General features: G+C 47.6%; 7 protein-coding genes across 7 annotated transcripts; 4 read left to right on the forward strand and 3 right to left on the reverse strand.

Moving 5' to 3' along the window:
• Positions 1 to 1287: 1287 nt before the first annotated feature.
• On the forward strand, positions 1288 to 2600 carry BDV27DRAFT_163231 (branched-chain amino acid aminotransferase, cytosolic; the record flags this gene model as incomplete). The annotated part of the gene is made up of 3 exons (XM_032073519.1): positions 1288 to 1702; positions 1756 to 2360; positions 2415 to 2600. The coding sequence occupies 3 exons, from the start codon at positions 1288 to 1290 to the stop codon at positions 2598 to 2600; spliced, it is 1206 nt and encodes a 401-aa protein (XP_031921878.1).
• Positions 2601 to 2771: 171 nt separating this feature from the next.
• BDV27DRAFT_137082 (AAR2 splicing factor family protein) lies at positions 2772 to 4510 on the reverse strand. The gene has a single exon (XM_032068919.1). The coding sequence runs from the start codon at positions 4213 to 4215 to the stop codon at positions 2845 to 2847; it is 1371 nt and encodes a 456-aa protein (XP_031921879.1). The 5' UTR covers positions 4216 to 4510; the 3' UTR covers positions 2772 to 2844.
• Positions 4511 to 4719: 209 nt separating this feature from the next.
• BDV27DRAFT_137083 (40S ribosomal protein uS11) lies at positions 4720 to 5724 on the reverse strand. Its single transcript, XM_032068920.1, has 4 exons — positions 5578 to 5724; positions 5446 to 5518; positions 5162 to 5322; positions 4720 to 5105 (listed from the first exon to the last, which is right to left on the reverse strand). The coding sequence occupies exons 1-4, from the start codon at positions 5642 to 5644 to the stop codon at positions 4954 to 4956; spliced, it is 453 nt and encodes a 150-aa protein (XP_031921880.1). The 5' UTR covers positions 5645 to 5724; the 3' UTR covers positions 4720 to 4953.
• Positions 5725 to 5967: 243 nt separating this feature from the next.
• BDV27DRAFT_137085 (prephenate dehydrogenase (NADP(+))) lies at positions 5968 to 8426 on the forward strand. The gene is made up of 7 exons (XM_032068921.1): positions 5968 to 6181; positions 6589 to 6649; positions 6700 to 6811; positions 6871 to 7019; positions 7073 to 7672; positions 7741 to 7872; positions 7983 to 8426. Exons 1-7 carry the CDS (start codon positions 6087 to 6089, stop codon positions 8133 to 8135), a joined length of 1302 nt encoding a protein of 433 aa, XP_031921881.1. The 5' UTR covers positions 5968 to 6086; the 3' UTR covers positions 8136 to 8426.
• Positions 8427 to 11921: 3495 nt separating this feature from the next.
• On the forward strand, positions 11922 to 13258 carry BDV27DRAFT_169159 (cytochrome and DOMON domain-containing protein; the record flags this gene model as incomplete). Its single annotated transcript, XM_032074964.1, has 2 exons — positions 11922 to 11967; positions 12015 to 13258. 2 exons carry the CDS (start codon positions 11922 to 11924, stop codon positions 13256 to 13258), a joined length of 1290 nt encoding a protein of 429 aa, XP_031921882.1.
• Positions 13259 to 13750: 492 nt separating this feature from the next.
• BDV27DRAFT_63240 (putative cytosolic regulator Pianissimo) lies at positions 13751 to 18471 on the forward strand. Its single transcript, XM_032077154.1, has 4 exons — positions 13751 to 15822; positions 15889 to 17727; positions 17798 to 17964; positions 18040 to 18471. The coding sequence occupies exons 1-4, from the start codon at positions 14083 to 14085 to the stop codon at positions 18239 to 18241; spliced, it is 3948 nt and encodes a 1315-aa protein (XP_031921883.1). The 5' UTR covers positions 13751 to 14082; the 3' UTR covers positions 18242 to 18471.
• Positions 18472 to 19265: 794 nt separating this feature from the next.
• Positions 19266 to 24587, reverse strand: BDV27DRAFT_150131 (uncharacterized protein; the record flags this gene model as incomplete). The annotated part of the gene is made up of 6 exons (XM_032071177.1): positions 19266 to 19757; positions 19814 to 20260; positions 20313 to 20360; positions 20537 to 20611; positions 22555 to 22786; positions 22984 to 24587. 6 exons carry the CDS (start codon positions 24585 to 24587, stop codon positions 19266 to 19268), a joined length of 2898 nt encoding a protein of 965 aa, XP_031921884.1.
• Between the last annotated feature and the right edge of the window lie 456 nt (positions 24588 to 25043).

Here is a 25043-nt window from a genome sequence, read left to right on the forward strand (position 1 = left end):
CCTTTTGGTTTCGGATTTCGGCCCGATTAGGCGGTCGAGACTACTGGCATTGACCGTTTCGCGGAGTGCGGGTTTTTGAGCGCCAAAACCGGCCCCAAAACCAACGCCGGAAAACCGAGAAAAACGGAATATAACCGGCGGTGGGTAGAAATAGGCCTAGTACAGTCAGGATTCAGTCCAGCTCTAGTTATAGTATGGTTTTCAGGCACCTAGGACCACCCCCCTAAGGGGGGTTCTATACCCCTGTTCTAGAATCGTCATCATGCCCCCTGCCTAGGTTTACCGACTAGACCACGTGCCTGCGTTGGTTCTGAATTACCATTACATAGTATTAGGCCTTCCTATACAGGTTTAGCGTGAGGTCCAAATAACTAGCGTGAGGTCCAAATAACAATTCCCTATAATGAGTTAAGTTAGTATTCAGCAGTCCGCGCGGCCGAGGGATTAAAGCTAAAATAGAGCGGCATAAATGCACCCAGGTATCTATTATCTTAGCTCACAACTTACGTGGTCCATTCGCGGTATGGTATGATGCCAAGGCGTTAGATGGCCAGCCCTTGCCGCCCCTGCAGAAGAAGCCTGACCGTGCATCTTTCTTGGGTGTCAGCATTTTATACTTTCCGACTTGACATTCTCTACAACCTCCATACCTCTGTACATTCTCACTCAAAAGCACATCATTCACGGTAGAGACAGATTCAGACCGATAACGATCCGAGTTTTCACCGCCTCCGGTTATCATCGGCTTCGTGATAGAGGGGCAAAGGCGGTGGGGCCATTGATATGGTAATAAAGCGTTTTCTGCACATAAAAAAATGCGAACAGAAGATAGCGGGGAGGGACCAAGTGCGATCAAAAGGACAGTCTCGTTCGACAATTCGTTGTATGGACCCAGTAGTTAATGGCAATCAATTCCTGTCAGACAGTCTCGGGGGCAAAAGGTCTTCTGGTAGCTCGGATATCGATGGCAACGTTCCGAACATTTGAGTCGGGCCCAAGGAAAAAATCTTTTCTTACGCCCTATGACATTGAACCTTAAAAGAAGCTAAGAGAAGTCACTGGAGGGTATTGAATTCTTCTCTCCTGTATATATCCGTTTCAATCAGTATTTGTATCACGCATTGTCCATAACCTGCGGACTTCAGAGACCTGCCCCGATCTCGCACCTAAGGACATCGCACGAGTGTTCTGTGACTCACACACCACACGGGTTATAACTCCTTTCCCACGCCAGATCTTTATTCCTCAGGTCTTAGTCCAGATACTTGAATCGTACAAACATCCATCATGGGTTCCGTTGCACACCCTGTGGCAGAGCTTGATGCCTCTGTGGTCAAGATCACTCGGTCGACAAATCTCCGCCCGGTTCCTGAACCGGGCTCGCCCGAGGAATTGAGCCATTCGTACTGTACTGACCATATGGTCACTGCCCGGTGGACCGTGGCCAATGGCTGGGAAACCCCTGAGGTGAAGCCCTTTGAGAATCTTAGCATTCCTCCCACAGCATCTTGCTTGCACTATGCCACCGAATGCTTTGAGGGTATGAAAGTGTACAGAGGATATGATGGCAAACTGCGCCTGTTCCGCCCGGATTGCAACGGGGAGAGATTGCTCATGAGTGCTCAAAGAGCCTCTTTGCCTAGCTTCCGGTATGAGGAGCTGAAGGTTCTCATCGCTAAGTTGATGCAGATTGATGGACCCCGTATGTGACCCCGTACTAGTAACTGTTATCTCAGCTAACCCAATTACCTATAGGTTGGCTCCCCAAGGACCAACCTGGTCGTTTCCTCTATCTCCGTCCCACATTGATTGGTAACGGCCCTCATCTGGGTGTCCAGACTCCCAAGGAAGCCCTCCTTTTCATCATCGCCGTACCATGGCCCGACCCATCCAAGTTGAAGAAGCCTGAAGAGGGCACCAAACCCGGATTGAAGCTTCTTGCCTCTACACCCGATACTATCCGTGCCTGGCCAGGTGGTTTCGGCTATGCAAAGCTCGGAGCGAACTACGGCCCCTCGTTGGTTGCGCACGGTAAAGCTCAAGCCATTGGCTTTGATCAGATTCTCTGGTTGTTTGGTCAGGACCGTCAGGTAACCGAGGCCGGTGCTAGTAACTTCTTCATTGTTTGGGAGAACAAGGAAACCGGAAAGATCGAGCTTGTCACCGCACCCCTGGAAAACCAGTTGATTCTTCCCGGTGTTACTCGCCGTAGTGTCCTCCAATTGGCACGCACAGAGCTGTCAAAGCCTGCTGGTTCCCTTGCCCCGGTTGAGGTTGTTGAGCGGGACTTCACTATTAGCGAGGTCGAACAGGCTTGGAAGGAGGGCCGCATCATCGAAGCTTTCGTCTGTGGCACTGCCGTAAGTTACACTACACCAATGATTCTTAGCAAACATATGTTAACAATAGGGCAGTTCTTCGTTACGCCAGTTAAGCTTATCCGGAATGGTGACGTTGATATGGACATGCTGGAAGCTGGTGCAGCTCGTGGAGGATATGCAGCCCAGATCAAGTCTTGGTTGGAGGCCATCATGTACGGTAAGGATGGCAAGGAGAATGACGAATGGTCTTACATCATTGAGGGAGAGAGCGAAAAATAAGGGAGAATCAAAGGGTTTGACGATGGACCTGATGAATACAATAATGAGAGGTGGAGGTGGGGTTGGTTGCATTGTACATACATGATAAATGACCTGCATGTCACGGGGTCAAAGATCCTTGCTTAGATCATAGGTTTATTCCAATTGAGCGCTCTTTTCCTTTATCTTTGCCTTTGATTCAATTTAGCTTTGCCAATATTGAGGGAATCTTTTTTATCAACATATTCCAATATATTTGCACATCCTACAGGGCGTTGCCTTCGCCCAGATCTACCACAACAGGGGCGTACTCTCCCATCTCATCGTCTTCATCATCAGGCATGTCCATTTCAACCTGTTCTCCATCCTCCAGCTGAAGCATGCCTCGCCGTACAAAAGCCCCATGATTGAGCTCCCAATCGTATTCAGTTGTCACCCAAGTTTCCAGTTCCTTAAAATCTTCCTTGACCAAAGTCCCAGCATCCTCGATGACCTCATAGAGTGATGTTCTGAATTTCATAAGCAGCTTTCGTAAAAACTCCCCTCCTTCTTCCCCGTCGAGATCAAAGAACCCTCCTTCAATATCATCGCATCGCCGAAGCTGTATCAAGAGTAACCGTAGCACGTTACTTATGAACTGCTCTCTCTCTTTTATGGCTCTTTGACACGTAAGTATTAAACCCAGCAGCCTCTTCCACTGCTGAAGACACGAGAAATTCATCAACGTCAAGACCATCAAGAAGGTAAACTGTAATTCACCCAGGATCTGTGCCTCCCCAAGCTGCTCATCAACCTCGCTCTTTTCCTGATCTGCATTGGAAACCTGCTGTATGAGATCCCCTAGCGCCCACGACCGGTCCTGGGCAGCCTCTGTCCTTTCACGTCCAATAGCGCCTTCCCTCCAGGTCCTCTTAAGATCAATATGAAGGAAAGAAAACTCGCTCTCTTGCTCCCCAATGACATCCGCTAGTCTACTAGAGTCCTGGCCTGGTTCAGGAATACCGGGTATACTCTCGTTATCCTTCTGCGCTGTGCTCGCTGAAGTAACCATCCATCGAGGCCGACCATCGACATCTATCTCGGGGCTCCCAATAATGCGCTTTAAAAGCCTAGGAGACAGCCGGTTCGTAAGGCCCTCCCAATCTTGTCGACCTTCCTCTTCATTCTCATCATCGTCAACATCCCGCGACTGAGTCCGACCCTCAGATGAGGGCGGTACGCGACTGCGGAAGCGGAATAATCCTCCACTTTGCCAAACAGCAGCCAAGTTCGCCTTGTGGCGCATTGCCTCCTGCTTATCTGCATCATCGCTTGCACGTAGAGGAGCCAGCGTCTCGGTGTCTGTATCCCATTTCCATACGATAACATCGGGTCCCAGACTCCCTCGCGGGGCTGGGATCAGAGCACCATCATTCGTGGATCCGGCTGCGCTGATATCGCCGACGTAAAACCATCCGCCACTTCTCAGCGACAAACTTTCTGTTGCTCCTGTGTAGAGAAAATGCCATCCGGTTGGTAAATCGCGGATTCCATGGAAATTCGGCGTTGATGTGAAGGTAATGAGGTCGATGCCAACCAACGTCTTCGGTGGGAGGTGGGGTACGAGGATGGTGGGGGAGGGGGTCACGGAAGCCATAGGTTAAGTATCGATGGAGCTGCGTGTAATTGTTCCGAATACTTGAAGAGTGAAGTGATCTGGATCGGCAATATATAGCTGTACTGAATCTTGGAGTTGTTCGTACCACATGCGGTGACAGAGCTGTTGCCACTGTGATATGCTCTTCTCAAGCTACGGGGGTGGTTCTCCCTAGGCTTTTTCAGTAAGCAATTCTTCCCCAGGTATCACGCGTAGGGAGTGAGTTAGATCATTTGTTAAGGATTGTAGTTAACTGGTTGAGACACTGGAACAAATTTCACTGCGGAGTTCAAAGAATTCGGCGTTGATCATCGATAAGCTTCCGGAGCTGTCCTTATCTGAATATTTCGTTCTCCCGGCGTTTTATACTACCTAAAGGACATAAAATGTCCGTGCTGGGATATAATAAGGGTATAAATGCTATGTCGCAATTTCTTTAATTGGTCATAGGTTGCTTCAACAAGCTATGAAATATCACTACGAGGTTTTTACAAATGGACAGAACAAACGGTTCCAGTCGAGGTATATTGACGAAACGTAGCTGCTATTTCAGAGACTACTATTGCCCAAAACCAAGTAGAAACTTTTCTGGATATGAAAAAAATTGAAGACCAGGCGATAAAGGCCGTTCTTCGCGTTTATTCCATCCACATCCGCAGGCAGAGTACTCTGCTGATAGCCTCCCATCCAGCCAGGCAAGAAACTTGCACAAGTTGGAGAAGATACGCTCGCACATATCTAGAGACGGCGACCACGGCGACCACCCTTGCGACGAGTAGAGTCGGAGGGAGTGGGGGTGACGTCCTCGATACGGCCGATTCTCATGCCGGAACGGGCAAGAGCACGGAGGGCGGACTGAGCACCGGGACCGGGGGTCTTGGTACCGTTACCTATGGAGGGTTAGCCAACTCGCTCGTCTTCCACGGGAGCTAATATCGCTACATACCACCGGTAGCACGGATCTTGATGTGGAGAGCGTTGATACCGAGCTCCTTGCAACGGGTAGCAACATCCTGAGCAGCCAACATGGCAGCGTAGGGAGAAGACTCGTCACGGTCAGCCTTGACCTTCATACCACCGGTGACACGGCAGATGGTTTCGCGACCACTGTAACCGAAGTATTAGTCCGCTTTCTCTTTGGCATTTCATATTCAATCTCCGGCATATCAATCTTTCACGGGGAAACTCGTATGGACGGAATAAAATCGTAGGAAAAGTAATGCGACGAACCTCAGATCGGTGACGTGGACGAAGGTATCGTTGAAGGAGGCGAAGATACGAGCAACGCCGAAAACGAGCTTGCCTGCAAACCCATTCTAATTAGATATGCGCATATATTATAGGTTTCGAAGTTGTACATACCATCTCCGGCAAGAGGGCCGAGAGTGACGTTCTCCTTAGCGGCAGCGGTCTTCTGCTTGGGGGCCATTGTTGTTGTGCTGGACTGTGGTATGGAATATGGAAAAGAGAAGGAAGGAAAATGGATCCTTCAATTGACTTGGATACGGAAAATGGATGGTGTGTGCCCTACGGTCCCTTTGTTGACGCTGATTGGATGAATGTTAAATCTCAGCGGGGATCAAGCGAGTCGAGGCCTCAGGCACTAATTGTTTTCGGCACCTTACTTGACAGTCAATAGAGGATGTGGGGCAGTCTCGGACAACAGTCGGGCCGACGGAGCGGTGGATTTCCGCTTAAATTCTCTTCTTTCTTGCTGACAGCTCTCATTTTTTTCTTCACACGCACTCCTATGTTTCTCAAAGGAAGCGACCAGTGCAACGAATTGATGTTGGGTTGATTGCTCGGGCTGAAAGATAGTCTGAGTCTACCATATCATAGTGCACAATTGATCTTGGTGTTGCCAGTTCAAGATGGGTTTCACTAAGGAAGATGCCATGATTGGTATCATCGGCATGGGTGACATGGGCAAGATGTATGCCCAGCGCCTGAGCATGGCAGGGTGGAGGTAATATCTCCCAGCTTTTTTTTTTTTTTTTTTTTTTTTTGGGTCGTTGTCAGTGCTCTGCACTGTGTTCTCGTGTAATAGGTAAGACCACCCTTTTCTTTTTCTCTCTCCCAGCAATCTTCGCGCTTCCTGTTTTGAATGATGACTTGAGTGCATTTGGCTCGAGTATGGTCTAGTAGTGCGCTGTATCACCATTCTGGTCTATGGTTGTACTGCTAGACTGTCAATGATGTAAAATCTCAGCTACCTTTATCTTTTTGTCTGATTCAAAGAAATTCCTCATCTACTGTGTTACAAGTTGAACCTTTCATGATCATGGGCTAACTTGTTATGTCAAGGTTATTGCAGTATATCGCTTCTATAGTCCATAGACACGCCTTAGTTACTAACAAGAATATTTTTTAAAGGATAAATGCATGTGACAAGCCTGATAGTTTTGAGAGCCTGAAATCTGAATTTGCTTCTCAAGTACGTCTGTCGATCACAGCTCATGCTGTTCCTAGACTCATCGTATATAGAAAGGTGTCACTATCTATCCGAATGGGCACCTGGTTTCAAGAATAAGCGACTTCATTATATACAGTGTAGAGGCCGGAGTGATCGACAAGGTAGTCGCGGAATATGGCCCATGTATGTCTAGCCAAATTACCACTGCCTATATTCGAGCAGTGTCTGACTTGTTGACACAGCTACCAAGGTCGGTGCGATTGTCGGTGGCCAGACATCTTGCAAAGCTCCAGAGCTGGCCGCGTTCGAGAAGCATCTCCCTTCAGATGTAGAGATTGTATCCTGCCATTCACTCCATGGCCCTAACGTCAACCCGAGAGCTCAACCACTGGTATGACATGCAGATCGCGACCAGCTCGTACCAATGATAACGTATTAGTTCAGGTCTTGATACAGCACCGCGCATCGGACGAGAGTCTCCGATTCGTCGAAAATGTCCTGTCGTGCTTCGAATCCAAGTTTGTCTATCTCACTGGCGAGATGCACGACCGAATCACTGCAGATACACAAGCTGTTACACATGCGGCTTTCCTGAGCATGGGCACCGCATGGCAGGCGAATAAACAGTTTCCATGGGAGATATCTCGCTGGGTAGGAGGAATCGAAAACGTGAAGATCAATATCACTTTGCGCATCTACTCCAACAAATGGCACGTCTATGCTGGCTTGGCCATTCTCAATCCAAGCGCGAAGAAACAGATCAGACAGTATGCTGAATCAGTGACGGACCTCTACAAGCTGATGATCGAGGGTCGCCGAGAGGAGCTTAAGCAGCGTGTCAAGGCAGCAGGCGCAGCCGTCTTTAGAGCAGGCACGGAGGGACAAGACCTGTTGCTAAAAGACGAGGTTCTTGACCGGTTCTCGCTCTCAAAGGGACCTCGTGAGGCGTCGCCTCCTAACAGTCACCTTAGTTTGCTCGCAATCGTGGATTGTTGGTCAAAGCTTGGAATTGTCCCTTATGACCATATGATTTGCTCTACGCCTGTGAGTACCAATATATATCATTCGATGCATGCATGGATAATTCGCTGACCGCTGCAATACTTATGTAGCTCTTCCGTCTTTGGCTGGGAGTCACAGAGTACCTCTTCCGTAATCCCGATCTGCTTGAGGAGGCATTGGATACTGCCGTTGATGATAAGACATTCCGCTCTGACGATTTGGAATTTACATTTGCGGCTCGGGTAAGTGACGTTTAGTCGCCTTTGCGCCACGGCGCAATGCTCGATCTTTTCTATCATGTAATATACATGCTTTCCCTTACAAAGTACTGACATGATTGTGAATAATACAGGCATGGTCGGATTGTGTTTCCTTTGGCGATTTCGAATCCTACCGCGATCGGTTTGAGCGTATCCAGGGATACTTCGCTCCTCGTTTCCCCGATGCCGTCACGCTGGGCAATGAAATGATGAAGACTATCCTTGAGAAGACGAAGAGCAACTAAACCTGGAGAGGGAAAGATAACGACAAAATGATTATGATACAAAGGCAGCCAAGGGCGGGAAAGGGCCGAATGAGAATCATCACGAGATCAACATTCTAGGCCTAGGACGAAGGCATAATTCCGGGACTTTTACTCTCACATATTGCTGAGCTTGTCAAGATACAACAATTGGCAACTATCTATATGATACTGGAATGCAAGTAAAAATTTACGCATTTCCAACAAATGTTTGTATTGCAAATTCTCTTATCAGGTAGCGTATACCCCATAGATGCGCGGCCCATATTCAAGAGTATTATTCATCATCATCTTGAGCTTGATGTCCTACAATAACTGGTAAAACAAGACATCAAGTTGCATTTTAAACATTCAATGTATGCCTAACACTCGCGATAACTCCAATTCACGTGCTTTGACGAGTGACACCAAACTGCCATCAGGAAATCCTACCCTTACACATCCACAACCTCCGAGGCTACAAGAAAAATACCAAAGCAGTCAATTCCAGCAACAACAGGGACCCCTTCTTTAAAATTGCAAACACTTTTACCCCTCCAAGCACGCCATCACAGATATCCATATGGTCAGTTTAGAGATGGCACTTATGCTGCTTCTTGCAAGTATCTGGCGCAACCACAGAAGTGGTAATACAATGGAGCATCTCACACCCAAGCTGTGTTACCTCAACATGCAAACGTGACTCGAGTGTCTAGTGCTGAGTTGTCGTCGGAGGATATCAGAGCCGCTGGTGAAGCACCTGCTATTGGTGCTGGAAGAGAGTCAGATCCTGGCAACCTTGTAAATGGGTACAGGTAGATGGGTAATACCAGGTCTAACTCCCTTAAAAAGTTCTCGATGTATGAGGCCGCTGTTAGGGCTTTTGTCGGTGTGAGAAGCACTGCGCGACAACTGCGGTGTATGATGTAAGAACTCATCTCAATATTCGTTCCACAGGGAGGTGGCACTGTATACTATTTGAAATTACAATAATCATTGGCAATCTGTTTTTATCATCAATAGAGCATAGGCAAAGCTAGGAATCGATAGAGGCAAGCAAATTATACCCCCCCTCCCCCATTTTTTGGGAGGGAAGTAGTTGCAAGGAATCTTGTGCTCAATATACGATATATTTTATACTTGCTAGCCTTATACGTGTGTTTGTCTAACGTAATGTCCTCGCTAAAACCTGTGCAATGGGCATACTTTTTGGAATCATAGGCTGTCTGTTGTGGTAATCTATGAAGTTACACTCTGGTATTGAAGACGGTGTATGTCAGCCTAGTCTATCAATTCAATGATTATTACATCCAAATGGCGCTAGTGCAAGTCAAGAGAATATGTAATTATTTTGTGTTCTCCCTGGCCTGGTAGATGGTTTGGTAGCTAGGGTAATACAAGAAATATTTGTGAGTAACTCTATAGATATCTCGGGTCTAAACCAGGAATGTGCTTATGGCATCACCTCAGGCTGAGACTATGAATCGGATATCGCTGAAGTAAATCTCTAAGTAAATAGCGACCTATACCAAGCTTTTCGTCCATTGACAAAATATAGAATTGCACTTTGGCAACCAAGGCACCTCAAGGGAAACGGCATATCTGACGCCGCACTTACTATTATACATAAGAGTTCTCTATACATAACCCGAGTAACGAGTCAACAGAGATTTTGATCATGTTTACCAAACTCTGATGTGTTTCTTGTATTCCCGTACAAGGCCAGGGTCTTTAATTAGCAGGGGTGGGATTATGTATGATTTCAGGGATTGTTCTTAGCCGCACTCTGATATGTGTGAGTGAGCTCTAGGTATTTTTGAATATTAAACAAGAATTTTAAAAGAGCCGTTGTCCTATGATGATTCGGAGCGAATGGTGGACCATTGAGGCACATTCCTGCGGCTCAGTGAATTGAAGCAAACATCATCACATGTTAAAAAAGCGACATATAAACACTTCATAAAATGAGATCAATGGAATTGCCCCGCACCCGAGGGTGGTGTGGTGTACTTCCCAGTCACTATTTCCCTGTCAATGGTAACAATGTCTCTATGCGCTATTATGTACAGTGGTTTAGGTCGTCTACAGAGTACATTCCTCCTCTTTCCCAAAATGGGGAGGGAAGGCAAAAGCAGACATTAATAAAATGACATAAAGTCGGAAGCAGGCAGAATAGAATCACATAAGCATCAGAGTACTCTGATAGAGGTGTAAGGGAGCAAGAAGTAAAAAAAATAATAATAATATAGCAACGGATACTCATAGGTGGCGTGAATTAGACGCACATGAATGGTTCAATAGCCTCTAGAGACATATCACCGTCGCACTGCAATGCGCTAAGGGCTCTAGTTTGGGCATTTCCAAACAAACCCTCTACTCTAGCAAAGGTTCTATTTTAGTCAGCACCCCAGTCCTTGCAGCGTGCTATGCATGGCTCCTTCCAAATGGGTCTATAGAGTACAACAGGGGCGGGGAGGACAGATGAACCAGGATTAGATCCTCTTTAGCCCTAGCCCCTCAAAAGCGAGGTAAGTTTTCTATACAGCACACAGAGTGATCTCTCAGCTGAGAAGGAACTCTTCTCTGCCTTTTATCATTTCTGAACTGGACGATCTACTAGGGTTTGATGGAGGCCCGGGCCGCTACCTTATTTCATTTCTCCGAACCAATAAAAATAGCGTAACGGCCGACTCTACCCACTCCAACATAGATATAGTTACATTGTTACTAGTACGGATTAACATAGATCATTTGGTTTGGAAGCCTAAGAGCGCATCATGCTGGAAGAAGACCAGCCATGCCCTTCACGTCTATGGAGCGTTCATGATAAGTTTTAAGGCCAGCGACTACGTGGTCCATTCATGGTGTTCTCGCCAGTTTGGTGTCCAGTCACATACTGGCACGTGGTAACGTTCGAAGATATCCCCTTGACGGTTAGGTTGATGACAACTGTTCTGTTTCCTCCCTTGGTGAACTTGGCAATATATGAATACGGCTGAGACCGCTTGGCTGCCTTCTCTAGTTATGCGGTAGCTCTCACTGGTAGTGTATGCTAATGTAACATAACTGTTGCCGTCCTGGCACGCGCCCGTTTTCATAGTCGTCCTCTAGCCTGAGGTCGTCAAAATAGTCTCCACCAACTGTTGAGCCACAATGTAAATTTTGGGGTTGCACTTAAGGCAGCACGATGAGGCTCAGCTAGCTTTCTTTCTTTTTCTTTTTCTTTTTCTTTTTCTTTTTCTTTTTCTTTTTCTTTTTATTTTTCTTTTTCTTTTTTTTTTTCCTCTTTTCGCAATATCATCTGATATGCAGCTGGGATGGCTATAGCAAGCAACTTGATGCGAATAGCACACAGATCCTGGCTTTTGATAGGTGAGAGTGGGTTGTTTCTAGCCTCGAGGGTCTCTAAATTCACGGCTGGCTTTATTTACACAGGGACGTAAGTTGCCAGGGTCAGTTTAGTATTGAATATGTCCCTGCTATAGTAGTGTATACCCCCTACCAACTTGGAGCCAATTTTAGTGTACCAAAAATCGGATTAGGCCATCACTATCGAGTCATGCTTCCCCTTAATTCTTAGATTATCGGAGTAAGTGAACGTTGATGAAGTAATTCCCTGTAATGTGCCCCCGCACGACTGATTTTGCGCTTTGAGATCCTATGAATGAGCTATTTATGTCTTTTGTAGAGTGTAGGCTTGTGCTTTTTAATTTCATTGCATTTCTCTCATGTGTATATACATCGACTTCATTTGAGAGATCCCGTTCAGTTTCGGAGCTAGCAGTGGCAATGCTTTATTCTTTGTCTGTCTTTCTGGCATTTGCCTTGATGTTAAGTTGGTCGCCGGTTGACTCAATATGAGCATTGACTGATCTCTACCAGTTCCCTCAACATGGGGCCGTATCATCACTTACATCCCCTCTAAAGGAGATGGGGTATCATACAGATTTAACGTACCTGAGAATACAGCATCTAATAGCAACGGTACCATCTATCTTCAGTTGAGCGCGCCGTCTCATACAAAATGGATAGCACTGGGCCAGGGCGAGCGAATGGCAGGGGGGAGCATCTTTCTCATCTACGCTTCGCCTGATGGCAGTGTTACACTCTCCCCACGCAAGGCATTTGGTCATCTTGACGTCTTTCATGACCCCAATATACAGGCTCACCTTCTTGAAGGCTCTGGAGTCCATGACGGTGTGATGACAGCAAACATCCGTTGTGATAACTGCATGCACCTAGATAATGGGGATAGCATAATGGGAAGCTCTAGCTCTTGGGGTTGGGCTATGTGCCATGGATATCCATTGGTGTCCTCGGATGTTGCTTTGAGGATTCATAAGCACGATGTTCACGGTAGCTTCACCCTGAACTTGAGCGCAGCCATTGGTGGCAATTCATCGAATCCATTTCTCGACTTGACATACCCGCATCACGATGTCACCCCTTTCTCGAAACAGCATGTGATTGATGATGCTTTGCTTTACAGGAAACGTGTTGCACATGGCGTGATGACGCCAATCGCCTTCGTGCTGATGATCCCTGGTCTTGGGCTTCTCTTGCACATATACCCATCTCGCCACACTGTTCTGTGGATGCATGCTCCCATGCAACTTATTGCAGCGTGTGTAGCATTGATTGGACTTGGATTTGGAGTCTCCATATCTAAGGATCTTAAACTGTCCAAAGGCTACCACCCCACTATAGGTTATGTTTTGGTCGGCGTCGTCGTTGTTATCCAACCTATCTTAGGAGCTGTGCAGCATCTGCATTATCGAAGATCAGGAGGAGCCACCATCTACGGTGTCTTACACCGCTGGTTTGGGCGCCTAATATCGGCCATTGGCATCGTTAATGGTGGACTAGGGTTTTACTACGCGTATCAGCATACGGAGGATATTCCACCAATCCCACCGATAATATACGGCATGGTCTGCGGAGGAGTATGCATCTTGTATGTTTTCGTGGTCATGTGGCGTAGGGAGAAGACGAGATCGCAAGCTGTTATCACTGAGTTTCAGACTGGGTTCTTCCAGAAGAGGAGTGGTTTGGAGCAAGACAGTGACAAGCTTGACAGTGCGCGATCAAAATTTGTTGAACCTAGCAGTATCTCTGAGAAGTGTTGACTTTCATGATCACGCAAGATGGCCTTGTTGCTATGGTGACTTTGATATTACTAGGAAACATGTTTATCTCCTGATAGATTCAGGATCCTCCTATACTTTATCTCTGTTGGTCACCTACTTGTCTTGATGTTCTGCCGAAATGATGAGCTGGACATCCTTAGATGCAACTGTAATATATATAGGAGTGTCTTGCAGGGACCTGAATGAAGGTATAGATAACACGCAGTCTGTATTGCTTGAGAAATAGTATGCCTCACAAGAATTCAAATACGAGATATGAGAATATATGGGATGAGAGAGAAAGGATTCTAAGAATCAATTGTCCTTTGTGAAAAGGAAAAAAAGAAAAAGAAAAAGAAAAAGTATGTAAATAATACGGCATGATTTAAAATAGCAGCCTGAGGCCATTGATAGGGCCTGGTTAGTCAGCGGACGACGACCACCTGAAACCAACGCCAGTGGGATGGGCTCAGATCTCCCATCGAGGCTCTCGTGAACTTGCTTCTTGAATTGATACTGTGATCTGCTGTCCCGTGGTGCATGTGACCCCCTTCTCATACTTCGATACGTCCCGATTACCCCCTCCTCTGACCTCCGACTGAAGCAGCTCTCCGCGACCGCAGCGTGTTCTTCTCCCCCTCCCTTCCAATCGGACCCGCTGTCTAGCCCGACCGATACAAAGCGCGCTCGATCTATATCCACGAAGATATCTTTCGTCCTCGCGGTAGCAGTCGAACGTCCCTCGGCGAACTCAATGCGGGCCTCCGCCCCTCTTCTCATTCGCGACAGGTGATACGCATACTGTTACGGCTAGATGGAGATCTATGGCGTCCGGATATAACTCAACGTTCTCGGCGACGTCGACCCAGCATCGTGCTGTGGGAGATGGGCGATCATACTCCAGTCTTGATGATGGCTCTGTGGATGGCAGTTGGCCGGGGGCCGCTTCGAGGTCAGGGAGAAATGCTCGATCGGAGTCTGGAGGTAGTGCGACCATCGGCTTTCGGGCAGCGCCGTCGTTGGCCCCCTCGTCTGGATCTGGGGGGCCAGGTAGCTTCAGTTCTGAACTAAAAAGCATGAAAACATCACGGAGCACAACGCCGCGGCCTGATGCTACGTTCAGGCGAAGAGGGAGCAGTAACGTCGAGCCCGACGACCTGTCAAGTACCGAGGAACGCCAGGCTGCGATCCGAAATAAGATTGCGAAGGAGATGAAAATTAAAACAGGGACGGAGAATATGCTCGAGGCATTGCTGGCCAAGAACCCGAAACAAACCAAGGAGCAGAGATTAAAGGTGGAATCGGAGTTGAGCTCATCGAATCGAAAGCTCGCCGAACTCCATCATGAACTGGAGGAGGAACTACTACGTGCGCAGGCGCCGTCCACTCCTCCGCGGAGTCGCCTATCGTCTCTATTCCAAGGTAGCTCCATGCGATCACCGTCACACAGCAATGTGGAGCTGGATGAGGGTCAGCCGGAGGATGGAGAGGCGGAAATGGAGTCACCGACATATGTGCTTGCAGAGACGTTACAAGCACTGGAGATTGAGGGTATGTCGCCAGACTACTATGTTGAACGTGCAAATAGCCTTGTTGAACTCTTCAAACGACATCCCACCTTGAAGTATGACCTAGCGTGGTCTGTCTTCGGGTTGCGCGTTCAGGTCATGCTCCTAAGTGACAACAAGGAAGTCGTGGCAGCTGGTTACAGGTTGACTCGCTATGCCATTGCGGATCGGAAATCCCTCCAGATTATCCGTTCATTACACACGGACGAGCTAGTAATCTTGTCTCTTGTCAAAGAGAGCAAAGCAAGTATTGAGCGTGAACAAGCCTTGAAATTTGTCAGGGCTTTTCTGGATGTCAAGGATGGTGTGCGTGAAATCTCGCGCGCTGTGGTGCGGACTATTGTCTCCGTTGCTGAGCATTACGAGGATCGCCTCAGAAACATCTCGATTATGACCCTCGCCGAAATTCTAGTTAAAGAGCCAGAGCTTATTGCCTATGCTGGTGGCTTTGCGACATTGCATGATGCCTTGGCAGAAGGGACATTCGGAGCTTCCGAGTCTTTAATAGCGAGCTTTCTGCATGTACTTGACACTCCACAGAGTAGGAAGCACCTGCGGGGAGGGACCGAGCTCGAAGCTGTTCTTGCACCCTTTACCGATTCACTAGCAGACAGCGTTCGCAACGGCCGGTTAAAGTCATCCGCTAAAGCTATATCGGCGATGCTCAAGACGTGGCCGGGCTTAGTAGTCCTCGCAAGGAATGGTGCAAAACCTTTACAGTCGCTCTTGGAATCTTTGCACTACCCCGACTCGCAGGCCAGAGATCTGATCATGGAGCTTTTGTTTGATGCCCTAAGAATTAAACCACCTTCATGGTCCTCATCTTTCCTTGCGGGCCGACGGCTCACAACTTACGGCAGAGTCTCAAATCTTCGCTCAGAGACAGACACAAAACAATACCGCGGGTACTACGACGACAATGAGAGTAAATTTGATCTAACAGCACACTTCTCTACCCTCATCCTCGCGACCTTAGTGGATGCAGGATTGTCTAAGGTACGCGCCCCTCTTGATTTGGTCTTGTATTGGCTCTATTATTGCCGGCTTTGCTAACAGACATAGGCGCTCTCTGAGCTCATCGAGGATGAAGAGGATTTGTCTCTCAGACGCAAAGCAACATTGCTCTTGACCGAAGTTTTAAAGCTAGCCCAACACTCTCTGCCACAGGAAATCAGCTCCAAACTCCAGGTCCTTCCGCACTTATTGCCTGCCGCAATCAAGTTTGATGTTGACAACCATGATGTTTCCATGGCCACAATTTATCAGATCGAGAGCATAAACAGAACCTTAGCCCGTTCGATTGGTTTCTCGAATGGGGCTGGGCGATATAGTGTGGATGTTGACATCTCCGCCTCTCTTCTATCTAGTGACCAAAGTAAAGACAAACTGAGCCCTACAATGGATGAAACTCAATTTCGCAATGCGATTCTAGAAACGCATGTCTTGAACACAGTGAACTACCTAAAGTGGAAGTGGGATCTTATCCACCGCATCGTCGAGGGACCCCTGACGAACCCTAAGAGGCTAGATGAGGCGATTAAAGGATCCAAGTTCATGAAGCGACTCATGGGATTCTATCGGCCTTTCAAGTACAGGTTTTCAATGCTTCCGAATACTAAGCCAAACCAACGCTACGTTCGAACAGGTTGCGCACTGATGCGCACCCTAGTCTCGATTCCCGAGGGCACAAAGTATTTGGCTGAGAACAAATTCCTTAGGCAGGTTGCGGAATGCCTTGCTCAAGTAGATCGCATGAGCGGACTTACATCCTCATCGCCTCTCTTCTCGCGAGAACAGATGGCTAACACTCTGAGTGGAGGGTATTTTGCCCTGTTGGGCACATTAACCGGCGATGCCAACGGGCTTGCTATGATGGAGCGGTGGCACATGCTCAACATGTTTTACCATATTATTGAGCTACGGGATCGAGACGATCTCATACAGACTCTTTTGGGCAATATGGATTACACCCAAGACAGCCACCTGAGAGTTATGCTATCTAAGGCTCTCACGACTGGCTCAAAGGACATTCGTATATTCGCAACTAAGCTGCTCCGGAAATACGCGGTGGGGAATGTTCCACTCTCGCCACAGATGGCCATAGGCAATGCAGACTGGGTCGTCAAGCTTCTTGTCACCCAACTGTACGATCCTGACGTGTCTGTATGCCAGATGGCCGTAAAGATTCTCGAAGAAGCATGCAACCATCGAGATTATCTTGAGTTTGTGGTCAAATGCAGGCCATCCCTAGACCACCTGGGTGAGATCGGCGCACCCTTGCTCTTGCGCTTTTTATCCACCTCAGTAGGTTATCACTATTTAGATGGACTCGACTACATCACACAAGAAATGGACGATTGGTTCCTGGGCCGGAACGATGCGTATGTGGGTCTTGTGGAGGCCGCTCTATCACGGGCCTACGTCGATCAGCCGCGAAGAGGCAGTTTTGTTCCGGAAGACCTTGTCGATCTGCAGGACATCGGGCTGGTCCCACCGCATTTTTACCGAGAGCTTGCCCGAACCGCGGAGGGCTGCAAGCTTCTTGAGCAATCGGGTCATTTTAGCGAATTCGCCTGGACAATCCGTGATTTTAGTCTGGATGAGGAAGACACCGAGGTTCTGCTCAAGGTCAAAGGCTGTCTTTGGGCTGTTGGGAATGTTGGCTCCATGGAATTAGGCGCCCCGTTCCTCGAACCAGATATTGTTGAGCGCATAGTTAAGATCGCTGAAAGTGCTGAGGTTCTAACGATGAGGGGAACCGCTTTCTTTGTCCTTGGCTTGATCTCCCGCAGCCGACACGGTCTCAAGGTACTGAGGGATTTTGGTTGGGACTCTGCTTTCGATCAGAAGGGAAATTCTCTAGGACTGTGCCTTCCCACCGATTTCAATAAATTGTTCCTGGTATGTTCTACACTATTTAACAATTCGGAGGATACCACAAGCAGACACTAACAGCTCCAATCTTTGCCAGGTGGACTTCCCTTCACATTCAAGAAATCGAGAATCCAAACGCATATCTCAAGACAAGTTCAAGGAAGCTACCACCGATTCAGATCCCACCAACCAAAAGATCATAAAGCTCATTGTCGATATGGGTAACACCGTCCTATCCAAGCGAGCGGCGGCGGATCTTCATAGGTACATAACCCGTAGTTCTCAAGCCATGCCATCTACTCCAGAATAATCCCGCTAATCACTGCTATCTACCTAAAGCATAAAGTCAAAGCAACCCGAACGATTTCACCAGCCACACCTATTCCGCAAAACCCTCGGCATCCTCGAAAGCCATCACTTCCGCCTTCCTGCCCGACGCTTCGCCCTGGACTTATTCGATAAAAGCGTCATGCGACGAATAGTAATGGAGGACGACTCCGATACCGACTCAGAAGTAGCCTCCTCCCAGGAATCGGGCTAAGCTAAATGAACGTATTAGTTTTTCCAGTTCCTCCCGCCGCCGTCAGCTTACAATATAAAACCGAAGTAACATCTCATCCATCTATCCCGCAAACCCCGCCCTCGAAAGCTAGCCTTCAGCGGACGGTACCACTGTGAGAAAACCTGGGACAAGACACTTGCGCCGTCAGACGCTTCCACATTACGAGGTCAAGAGTACCAGTCTCAGTATTCCACCTCACACACAAAAGCGTCCACCTCCACCGACGCTTCGTTCTCGACCCAGCGTCATATGGCAACTAGGAACTCTTCCTTGCCCCCTCCATCTCCCTCTGTCAGAGTTATGTTATACCCAACAGTATCATAGAAACAACAAATCCATATACATACATGCATACATACCCCTGAATCTGGATCTTCAACAGCTTATTACAGCTATCTTTAGTGCTATGTTTTGGTACGGCGTTGGATGGGTTTTGGGCTCACGAGCAACGAAAGGATGTTAGCATGTGATATCTTTCTTTATTTTTATTTTCATGACTTGCCCTCTTCTTACTTGCCTTGCTTTCAGTAGCCTTTCTGAGGTTGTTCAGTGGAGGAAGAAAAAGAAAGAGAAGGAGCAAATTAACCAAGCAGACAAATTCATGAACAGGACCCTTGGTTGTGACCCCTTTTTGGATTCTAAAGATGGAAGCCTGTCTTGATCTCATTGTATTGTATATACAACATGAGTATCTACGTATGTGGAAAACTACTTACCTTTTCCCTATTTTTGTTTCGTTTCCCGTCTGAGTAAGGCTTTTCACTATGCTCACTCACTTACCAAATTCGTTTGGACTCCTCCTAGGGAATTTAAGGCTTGTATTGTGTATGGCACTACATCTTGTGATTGGGAATCTTATTCAGAATATTGAAGCTGAATTTTTTAGCACCTTGCTACCCCTCAAAATCTGACCTATACCAACTATTTAGTAATACTTCCTAACGTATTGGACTAACTGACGTAGCTAGATCTCCATTAAGCATCGCCCCCACGGGTGGTTCCATTAATGTTGCACCTTCAGTGCAGTGTTCTGGCGGTAGCCGTCCAATCCGGCTTGATCGTAATCATGATCAGGTTCATCTTCCTCGGCCCCGTCAAGAGAAAGGAGCTGGAACCGATTGAGGGCTGAAATAGATATCTTGGAAGGCAGCTGTGACTCTTTCTTCAACCCATTGGTAAGCTTGGGCAGAGACTCAGCGCACTCATCCGGATAAAATGCAATCCTCATCCCTTTATATGTGAGTCGAGACATCATGCAAGAGCGTGCAAACAGTGCGTTATGTACGGAATTGGTGGAAATGTAAGCGTTTCCGTTCTTAAATTTGACTGTGATGACGATGAGGTTATGGATGTGGTCGAGGTCGTTCCGGATAAGCCATTCCGTGACGTTGGGGTGCACATTGTATAGGACAAGGTTACGTGAAGCTCCGTTGTTGATCTTAGCCCTGACAAAAGGGGGGAGGTAAAACTGGCGATCATTCCAAGATATCTCCACCTGTCATCAATGTTAAACATATTAGTCGTAAACTACCTTGGCGTTGGGCAACGTACACGCTTTCCAGCAATGCAAACCCCGTGAATTTTTGCATGCTGAAAGAATTCCTGTGCGTTTGCCTCCTCGACGAACGAAATGCTGGCCATGCGCTCCCGCGTTCGAAGGTGAACATGGAGAAGAGCGCCGCCCTTTATGGGTTCAACAATATCTCTGTGAGTAACACGATCGGGGAGGCCACGGAGCAGGATGGTTCGCTGAGGGGTGGAAGCTATCGACGACCCTGAGCTTCCAGAGGAGCCTTCATAATCATCCCTATCACTATCTTGGGAAGCTAATAGGACACCCGCTTCATCGTCATCATCGTAGCTTTCCCAACGCTTGTGGTCGTTGGATAGATTTGCTCTTTTAGGGGATGGAGTTTTCTTGCATACCAAGGGACTTTCAGTGCACACCTTGCTGCTATTCTGATTATCAGATAGAGGTGGTGAACCGTATATTAATATCTAGGTAACGAGGTCAGCAAATTGATGACGCTGAGGAGAAGTGGAACCTGACATCGAGAGTTTCCTGAGACAATCCGCCATTCAAAAGCGACTTCTTTAGCTTTGCTGTGGTCATTCAGTCAGAAATGAGCGTAGTGCAGCATAGGCATAGTGCTATGCGGACATGGGTAGGAAACGTACCGAACTGAGTTGATACTGCAAGCTGATTCAATGTCAGCTCGCCGAATCTCTGCATTTCCTATCAGGGGATGTGGTAGCCTTCTTGGCAGTACTCACCAGATCTTGGTACTCTGAGTTTGCGATGGTCACCAAATCTGAATTCGTAGAGCTTTTGTTTTCCTGGGACGAATGCTGTTTCGGGTTTGTGGTCCCAAGAATGAGTAGATCATCACTACGATGCAAAGTATAGGTTATTGGACTCACAATTTCTGCTCTAACACAGCATGGCATTAGTAAATGCATGCAATCACTGTAATGGGATTTACAAGTTGACCATTCTGGAGAAAAAAGAAACAGGGGAAGAAGGCAAGTCCGCAATAGACGGACGGGATGTGCTAATATGCGCAAAAATACAAAAGAAAGCCTTCAGAGAAAAGAAAACCTCCTAATGCTCACCTCTGTAGTAGAGATTCAAAGTGACGTTTCTCAACAGTAATAAATGAAGAAGACATGGTAGCCAATTCTCTGCCTACAACCTGATTTTGATTTAGTACAAGGTGGGCCGAGAACAGTAGTGAAGAAAGCTTACCTCAGAGAGACTAAATAATAGAGATTGATTGCACCGGTCCAACTTAAAATGAGAGAAAAGTGACAGGAACAGTGAGTGAATGAGTGAGTAAGAATCGGGAAGAGAGACAGAAGAAAGCATGCAGCAAGAAGAGCTGAAAGTCTCGTGCTTTCCTCAAGACATATCACAACGTCACCCCACGTTACTTCTGCAGGCGCGATCAACGAACTAACTTAACGTCACCTCTTAGCCCTCCCCCTTTCCTGATAAAGTACTTGATACTATCAGAGAGTGTTTAGCTCTTCTCCACTCAGGAGCTGAGCTCGATCACTTCCATCCTATGAGCGACCAACACAGCAGAATGGATGCAGATGATATGCAAGACGGCCAGAAGACAATATGCATGGCCCCTCCTATTATGAAATGTTGGTCATGATGGGCACTCACTCATGTTGGCCCAACGAGGCGAAACCCAAAGAAGAGGAAATTACTGGTTAGACTAATTAGTATATCCTCAACCTGAATCCTGTCAACAACGCTGTGTGACGGACGCATAGCCACTTGGGTGGCTTTGGACAAGTCAGAAATTCGAGCCCAATGTCTCTGTGCCAATGCGCGCGGCACCGGGATCGTCCCGTTCTGAAGTATTGGCGATACGCTCTCAACGACGCAAGGCGCCTAGTCTCTTGTTCCAGTGCTATCCATGGCTGGATATGGATCTGCTTACCGCTCATCTGAACCAACGGTTTACGCCTTGTTCGTCTTTTAAATTTTTTCTTTTTATTTAACTTATTATTTATTTATTTATTTTTTTTTTCAAAAGAAAGAAGAAAAAAAAAGAAAAAGTACTTCCGGCATTTCTTAGTCCTAATCTTGAGGTTCTATCTCCTTCCCTTCTCAGCTCTAGGTGAAAGGAATGTACGCTACTATATGGATCGTCGGCGCATACTGCAGCCAACGCCTGGATTACATGAACAGGTGTTCAAATCCTCCAGTCGGCCTATATATCCCGATCGTACATGAGCCACTTCGAATACTATCCGACTGTCAGTCCCCACGGTTGATGCCTGTACATGCATCTATCACCGCGGATGGATGTACAAAGCAGGCTCCGCCTAGGATAGGAATATATAGTATATCCAGCCACTGGATCATAAACCGTCTCTATCTCCGATGGGGTTAAAAGACAGTATATAAGCCTGAGGAAGGCACTTATGTTAAAGACAGCTCTGGTGCACAGCCGCTAAGCTCTCAATGCAGCCTTGTGGCAGGGGGTTCAAGTGCATCCACAGCCAGTAAGGACACAGGCCAGGCAGCAACCATCTCAGCACAGCACACCAAGTTTGCCAGGCTACTTCAGATTGATTACTGATTGGCAATAAGGAACTGTCGCTAGCCCAAGATGGTGTGTAGAGCCACCGCAATTGCACGCATGTTTCAACAAATTTCTAGAGTGTCACCCAGAATCTCTAGTTGATTCAGGAGTTCGTCCCCCGTCCTCGTCTTCGCTTTCGCCCTCGGTCTGTGGCTCCGGTGGTATCCTTGGGGGTTCTTGCTCGGCTTGAACATTTCGTCGCTCTTCTATTATTCCTTGTCGCCTCGACCGCAGGATTTGAACTCCATTAGCAGCCACCTGTGCTACGAACATAGCAAGAAAAATGCCTATTACAAGGGTCTGCGGAATATAAGTCTCGGAATCCTGATTTTCTGCCAGCTGTCGCGAATTATCAGTTGACAAGCCGGCAGAGCCGAAGGTAACAGAGAACGACATGGAAAACGGGGTGAGATATGTCGAAACCCTTGGTGACGAGAACGGTATGGATGATGCGACCGGGCCCATTATGATCGGGACTAGAGCAAAGACGAGGAGAGGGACGGCTAGTCATAAGGCAGAGGCAATGGATGGCCGGGATCGAGCCGTCCTGGTCAGATAGTGCATGGTGAGTAACACATCATTGCCAAAGGTTTTCCGAGCTGAATGATCAGCGGTACATACCATTCACGAGATTCCAGCTTTCTTACCCAGCGTGCAGTGATCTTCAATCTTTCTCTGACACTTGTTGTCGATAGAAGCGTATACCTTTCCTCTTCCCAGACAGGTAACACGCTGGCAAACCACCAGGGAAAATGTGAAGCTTCCGTTGGAATATCACCATACGCTAAAAGCACACGAGGATGGAGCCAAGGAGCGGCTTGGCTGTGTTGCTTCCTTACAAAGTCCAAGCCCAACTGGAACAGCTGCTGTGTTGACATAGATTCGAGTGGCTGCTCACCCGAACCATCCGCGACTGATGTCTCCAAGGCCTCCTGATTTTCCTCTTCTATTACCGAAATATCATCCACGCGCTGTATCCTGCCAACATAGTACATGTCCAGCACATATGAACTGAGCACCTTAAAACGGTACAGCCCAGTAGCAACCACTAGGCTCCTCCCATCGGGGAGCAGCTCATAACGATCGATGACCAAAGCGGTACCATACTGCATGAATTGAGACCTTCCAAGTCCTTGCTGGAAACGACCGGCACGGTTAAACATGACCATGCCGAATCTACGCTCCCTACTTTGCATGACTCTTTGCATCATAAGCCGATAACGTGCCTCGAAGACATGCAGAAAAGTTGGCATAGTTGGGAGAGAAAGTGAGCTGACAAACAAGGGAAGTGTTGCTTCGTCATCGAGTGCAGTCACTTCCTGGGCACTTGTGTCTCTTCGTAAAGCGACTTGTTCAGGGAACAAGGTCTCCATGATGTCAGAGATTCTTTTGTTTAAAGGCTCAGACTTCACAGTCGACGCCATATTCAGTTTACGGCGACAGGCAGGGCATAGATCAGAGTGGTCCAGTGCCATTGCAACACATCCGCGACAGAAGGTATGGCCACAGGATGTTGTCAACGGATCTAGTATAAGCAAATAGCAGACCTGGCAGTCCAGCTCATCCCGAACAGCGTCCTTAAGTCTTTCCAAACGCTGGTTTTCTTGGTTTATAGGCTCGTACATCTCAATTTTGAGATCCGACGCATCATAATCGAAACGACCGCACTTGACTAGGCCGTACATACCCTCTAGTAATCCTCCCGCAGCATCTGCACTTTTCGCCACCGTTCCGGGCTGACCACCTTTCAATCCTGTCCATGTCACTCTGAAGCCACGTCCATTCTGCGAAGACGATTCCGAGCTAGCATTGGCGTTGCAAAGTACCGCATCAAAAACATCCACCAACCTACCCAACAGCACGTCGGCCCCACAGTCACCTAAGCAGTGTTCCCCAGCACAACCGTTATCCGTACCCCAATGGCATGTGAACCCCTTTTTGCGTTCGTCGCTCGCCGGATATGTAATCCCCGTCCGCGCATGAATTGGCGGCAAGCAAGACCGACATAACGTGTTCCCACATGGAAGCCGCAGCGGCGCGCGGAGAGGCCGCGAGCAACAAGAGCATTGAACGAGGTGGATGAGAGCATGTACTGTAGCCGTCAAACCCGAGCCAGATATATCCGATGAGGGCGAGGCCGATGACCTTGCTGTCAAGTGGTTTGTGTCATTCCGCGGGGAGAGCGGAGATGTCGCATTCGCGGGACATGGTTTGTCTTCTTCCATTTAGCCCGAGAATCTTGTGCCTGATCTCAGTGTAGATTTAATATACTAGGTACGTGTGGAGGAATGAATACTTGTTATTAACGATGAGATTAGTTAACCATTTTAGCAGTTGTTGTTGGTTGGGGAGAAGTGGAGACAGTCAAGTCTATTTATTCTTAAGTTTCAAAACTACTGGTTATAAATAAGACGGAGTGTCTTCCGACGTCCCGGGACTGATTCCTCTCTGGCTTGCCTAATTTAACCGTTTCTGGCAGATGGGGTCTGGGCATTTGTTCTACACCAGTTTACCCAGCACGTTAGTAGTAGCAGAGGTAGTAAGCAGACGGGAGCCACCTACTGCTACTAACTACTAACCAAGACAACATCTGATCATCTCAGTTAAAGTCGTAATCTTGCATTTTCTGGCGGACATCCGGGTCACGTGACATCAAATGTATTCCAGCTGTCCAGAAACCG

This window comes from Aspergillus caelatus, assembly GCF_009193585.1.
Source record: "Aspergillus caelatus strain CBS 763.97 unplaced genomic scaffold BDV27scaffold_305, whole genome shotgun sequence".
NCBI lineage: Eukaryota > Fungi > Ascomycota > Eurotiomycetes > Eurotiales > Aspergillaceae > Aspergillus > Aspergillus caelatus.

What these genes read in the sequence shown, in the direction of transcription:
- BDV27DRAFT_137082 (XM_032068919.1), bottom strand. Translation starts at nt 4,215, where the DNA reads ATGGCTTCCGTGACCCCCTCCCCCACCATCCTCGTACCCCACCTCCCA.
- BDV27DRAFT_137083 (XM_032068920.1), bottom strand. Translation starts at nt 5,644, where the DNA reads ATGGCCCCCAAGCAGAAGACCGCTGCCGCTAAGGAGAACGTCACTCTC. An exon ending in GTCCACGTCACCGATCTGAG is followed by an intron (nt 5,323 to 5,445) that starts GTTCGTCGCATT and finishes CTTCGGTTACAG; the next exon opens with TGGTCGCGAAACCATCTGCC. An exon ending in CAAGATCCGTGCTACCGGTG is followed by an intron (nt 5,106 to 5,161) that starts GTATGTAGCGAT and finishes AACCCTCCATAG; the next exon opens with GTAACGGTACCAAGACCCCC.
- BDV27DRAFT_137085 (XM_032068921.1), top strand. Translation starts at nt 6,087, where the DNA reads ATGGGTTTCACTAAGGAAGATGCCATGATTGGTATCATCGGCATGGGT. An exon ending in CTGAGCATGGCAGGGTGGAG is followed by an intron (nt 6,182 to 6,588) that starts GTAATATCTCCC and finishes TATTTTTTAAAG; the next exon opens with GATAAATGCATGTGACAAGC. An exon ending in AATCTGAATTTGCTTCTCAA is followed by an intron (nt 6,650 to 6,699) that starts GTACGTCTGTCG and finishes CATCGTATATAG; the next exon opens with AAAGGTGTCACTATCTATCC.
- BDV27DRAFT_63240 (XM_032077154.1), top strand. Translation starts at nt 14,083, where the DNA reads ATGGCGTCCGGATATAACTCAACGTTCTCGGCGACGTCGACCCAGCAT. An exon ending in TGGATGCAGGATTGTCTAAG is followed by an intron (nt 15,823 to 15,888) that starts GTACGCGCCCCT and finishes TAACAGACATAG; the next exon opens with GCGCTCTCTGAGCTCATCGA. An exon ending in ATTTCAATAAATTGTTCCTG is followed by an intron (nt 17,728 to 17,797) that starts GTATGTTCTACA and finishes AATCTTTGCCAG; the next exon opens with GTGGACTTCCCTTCACATTC.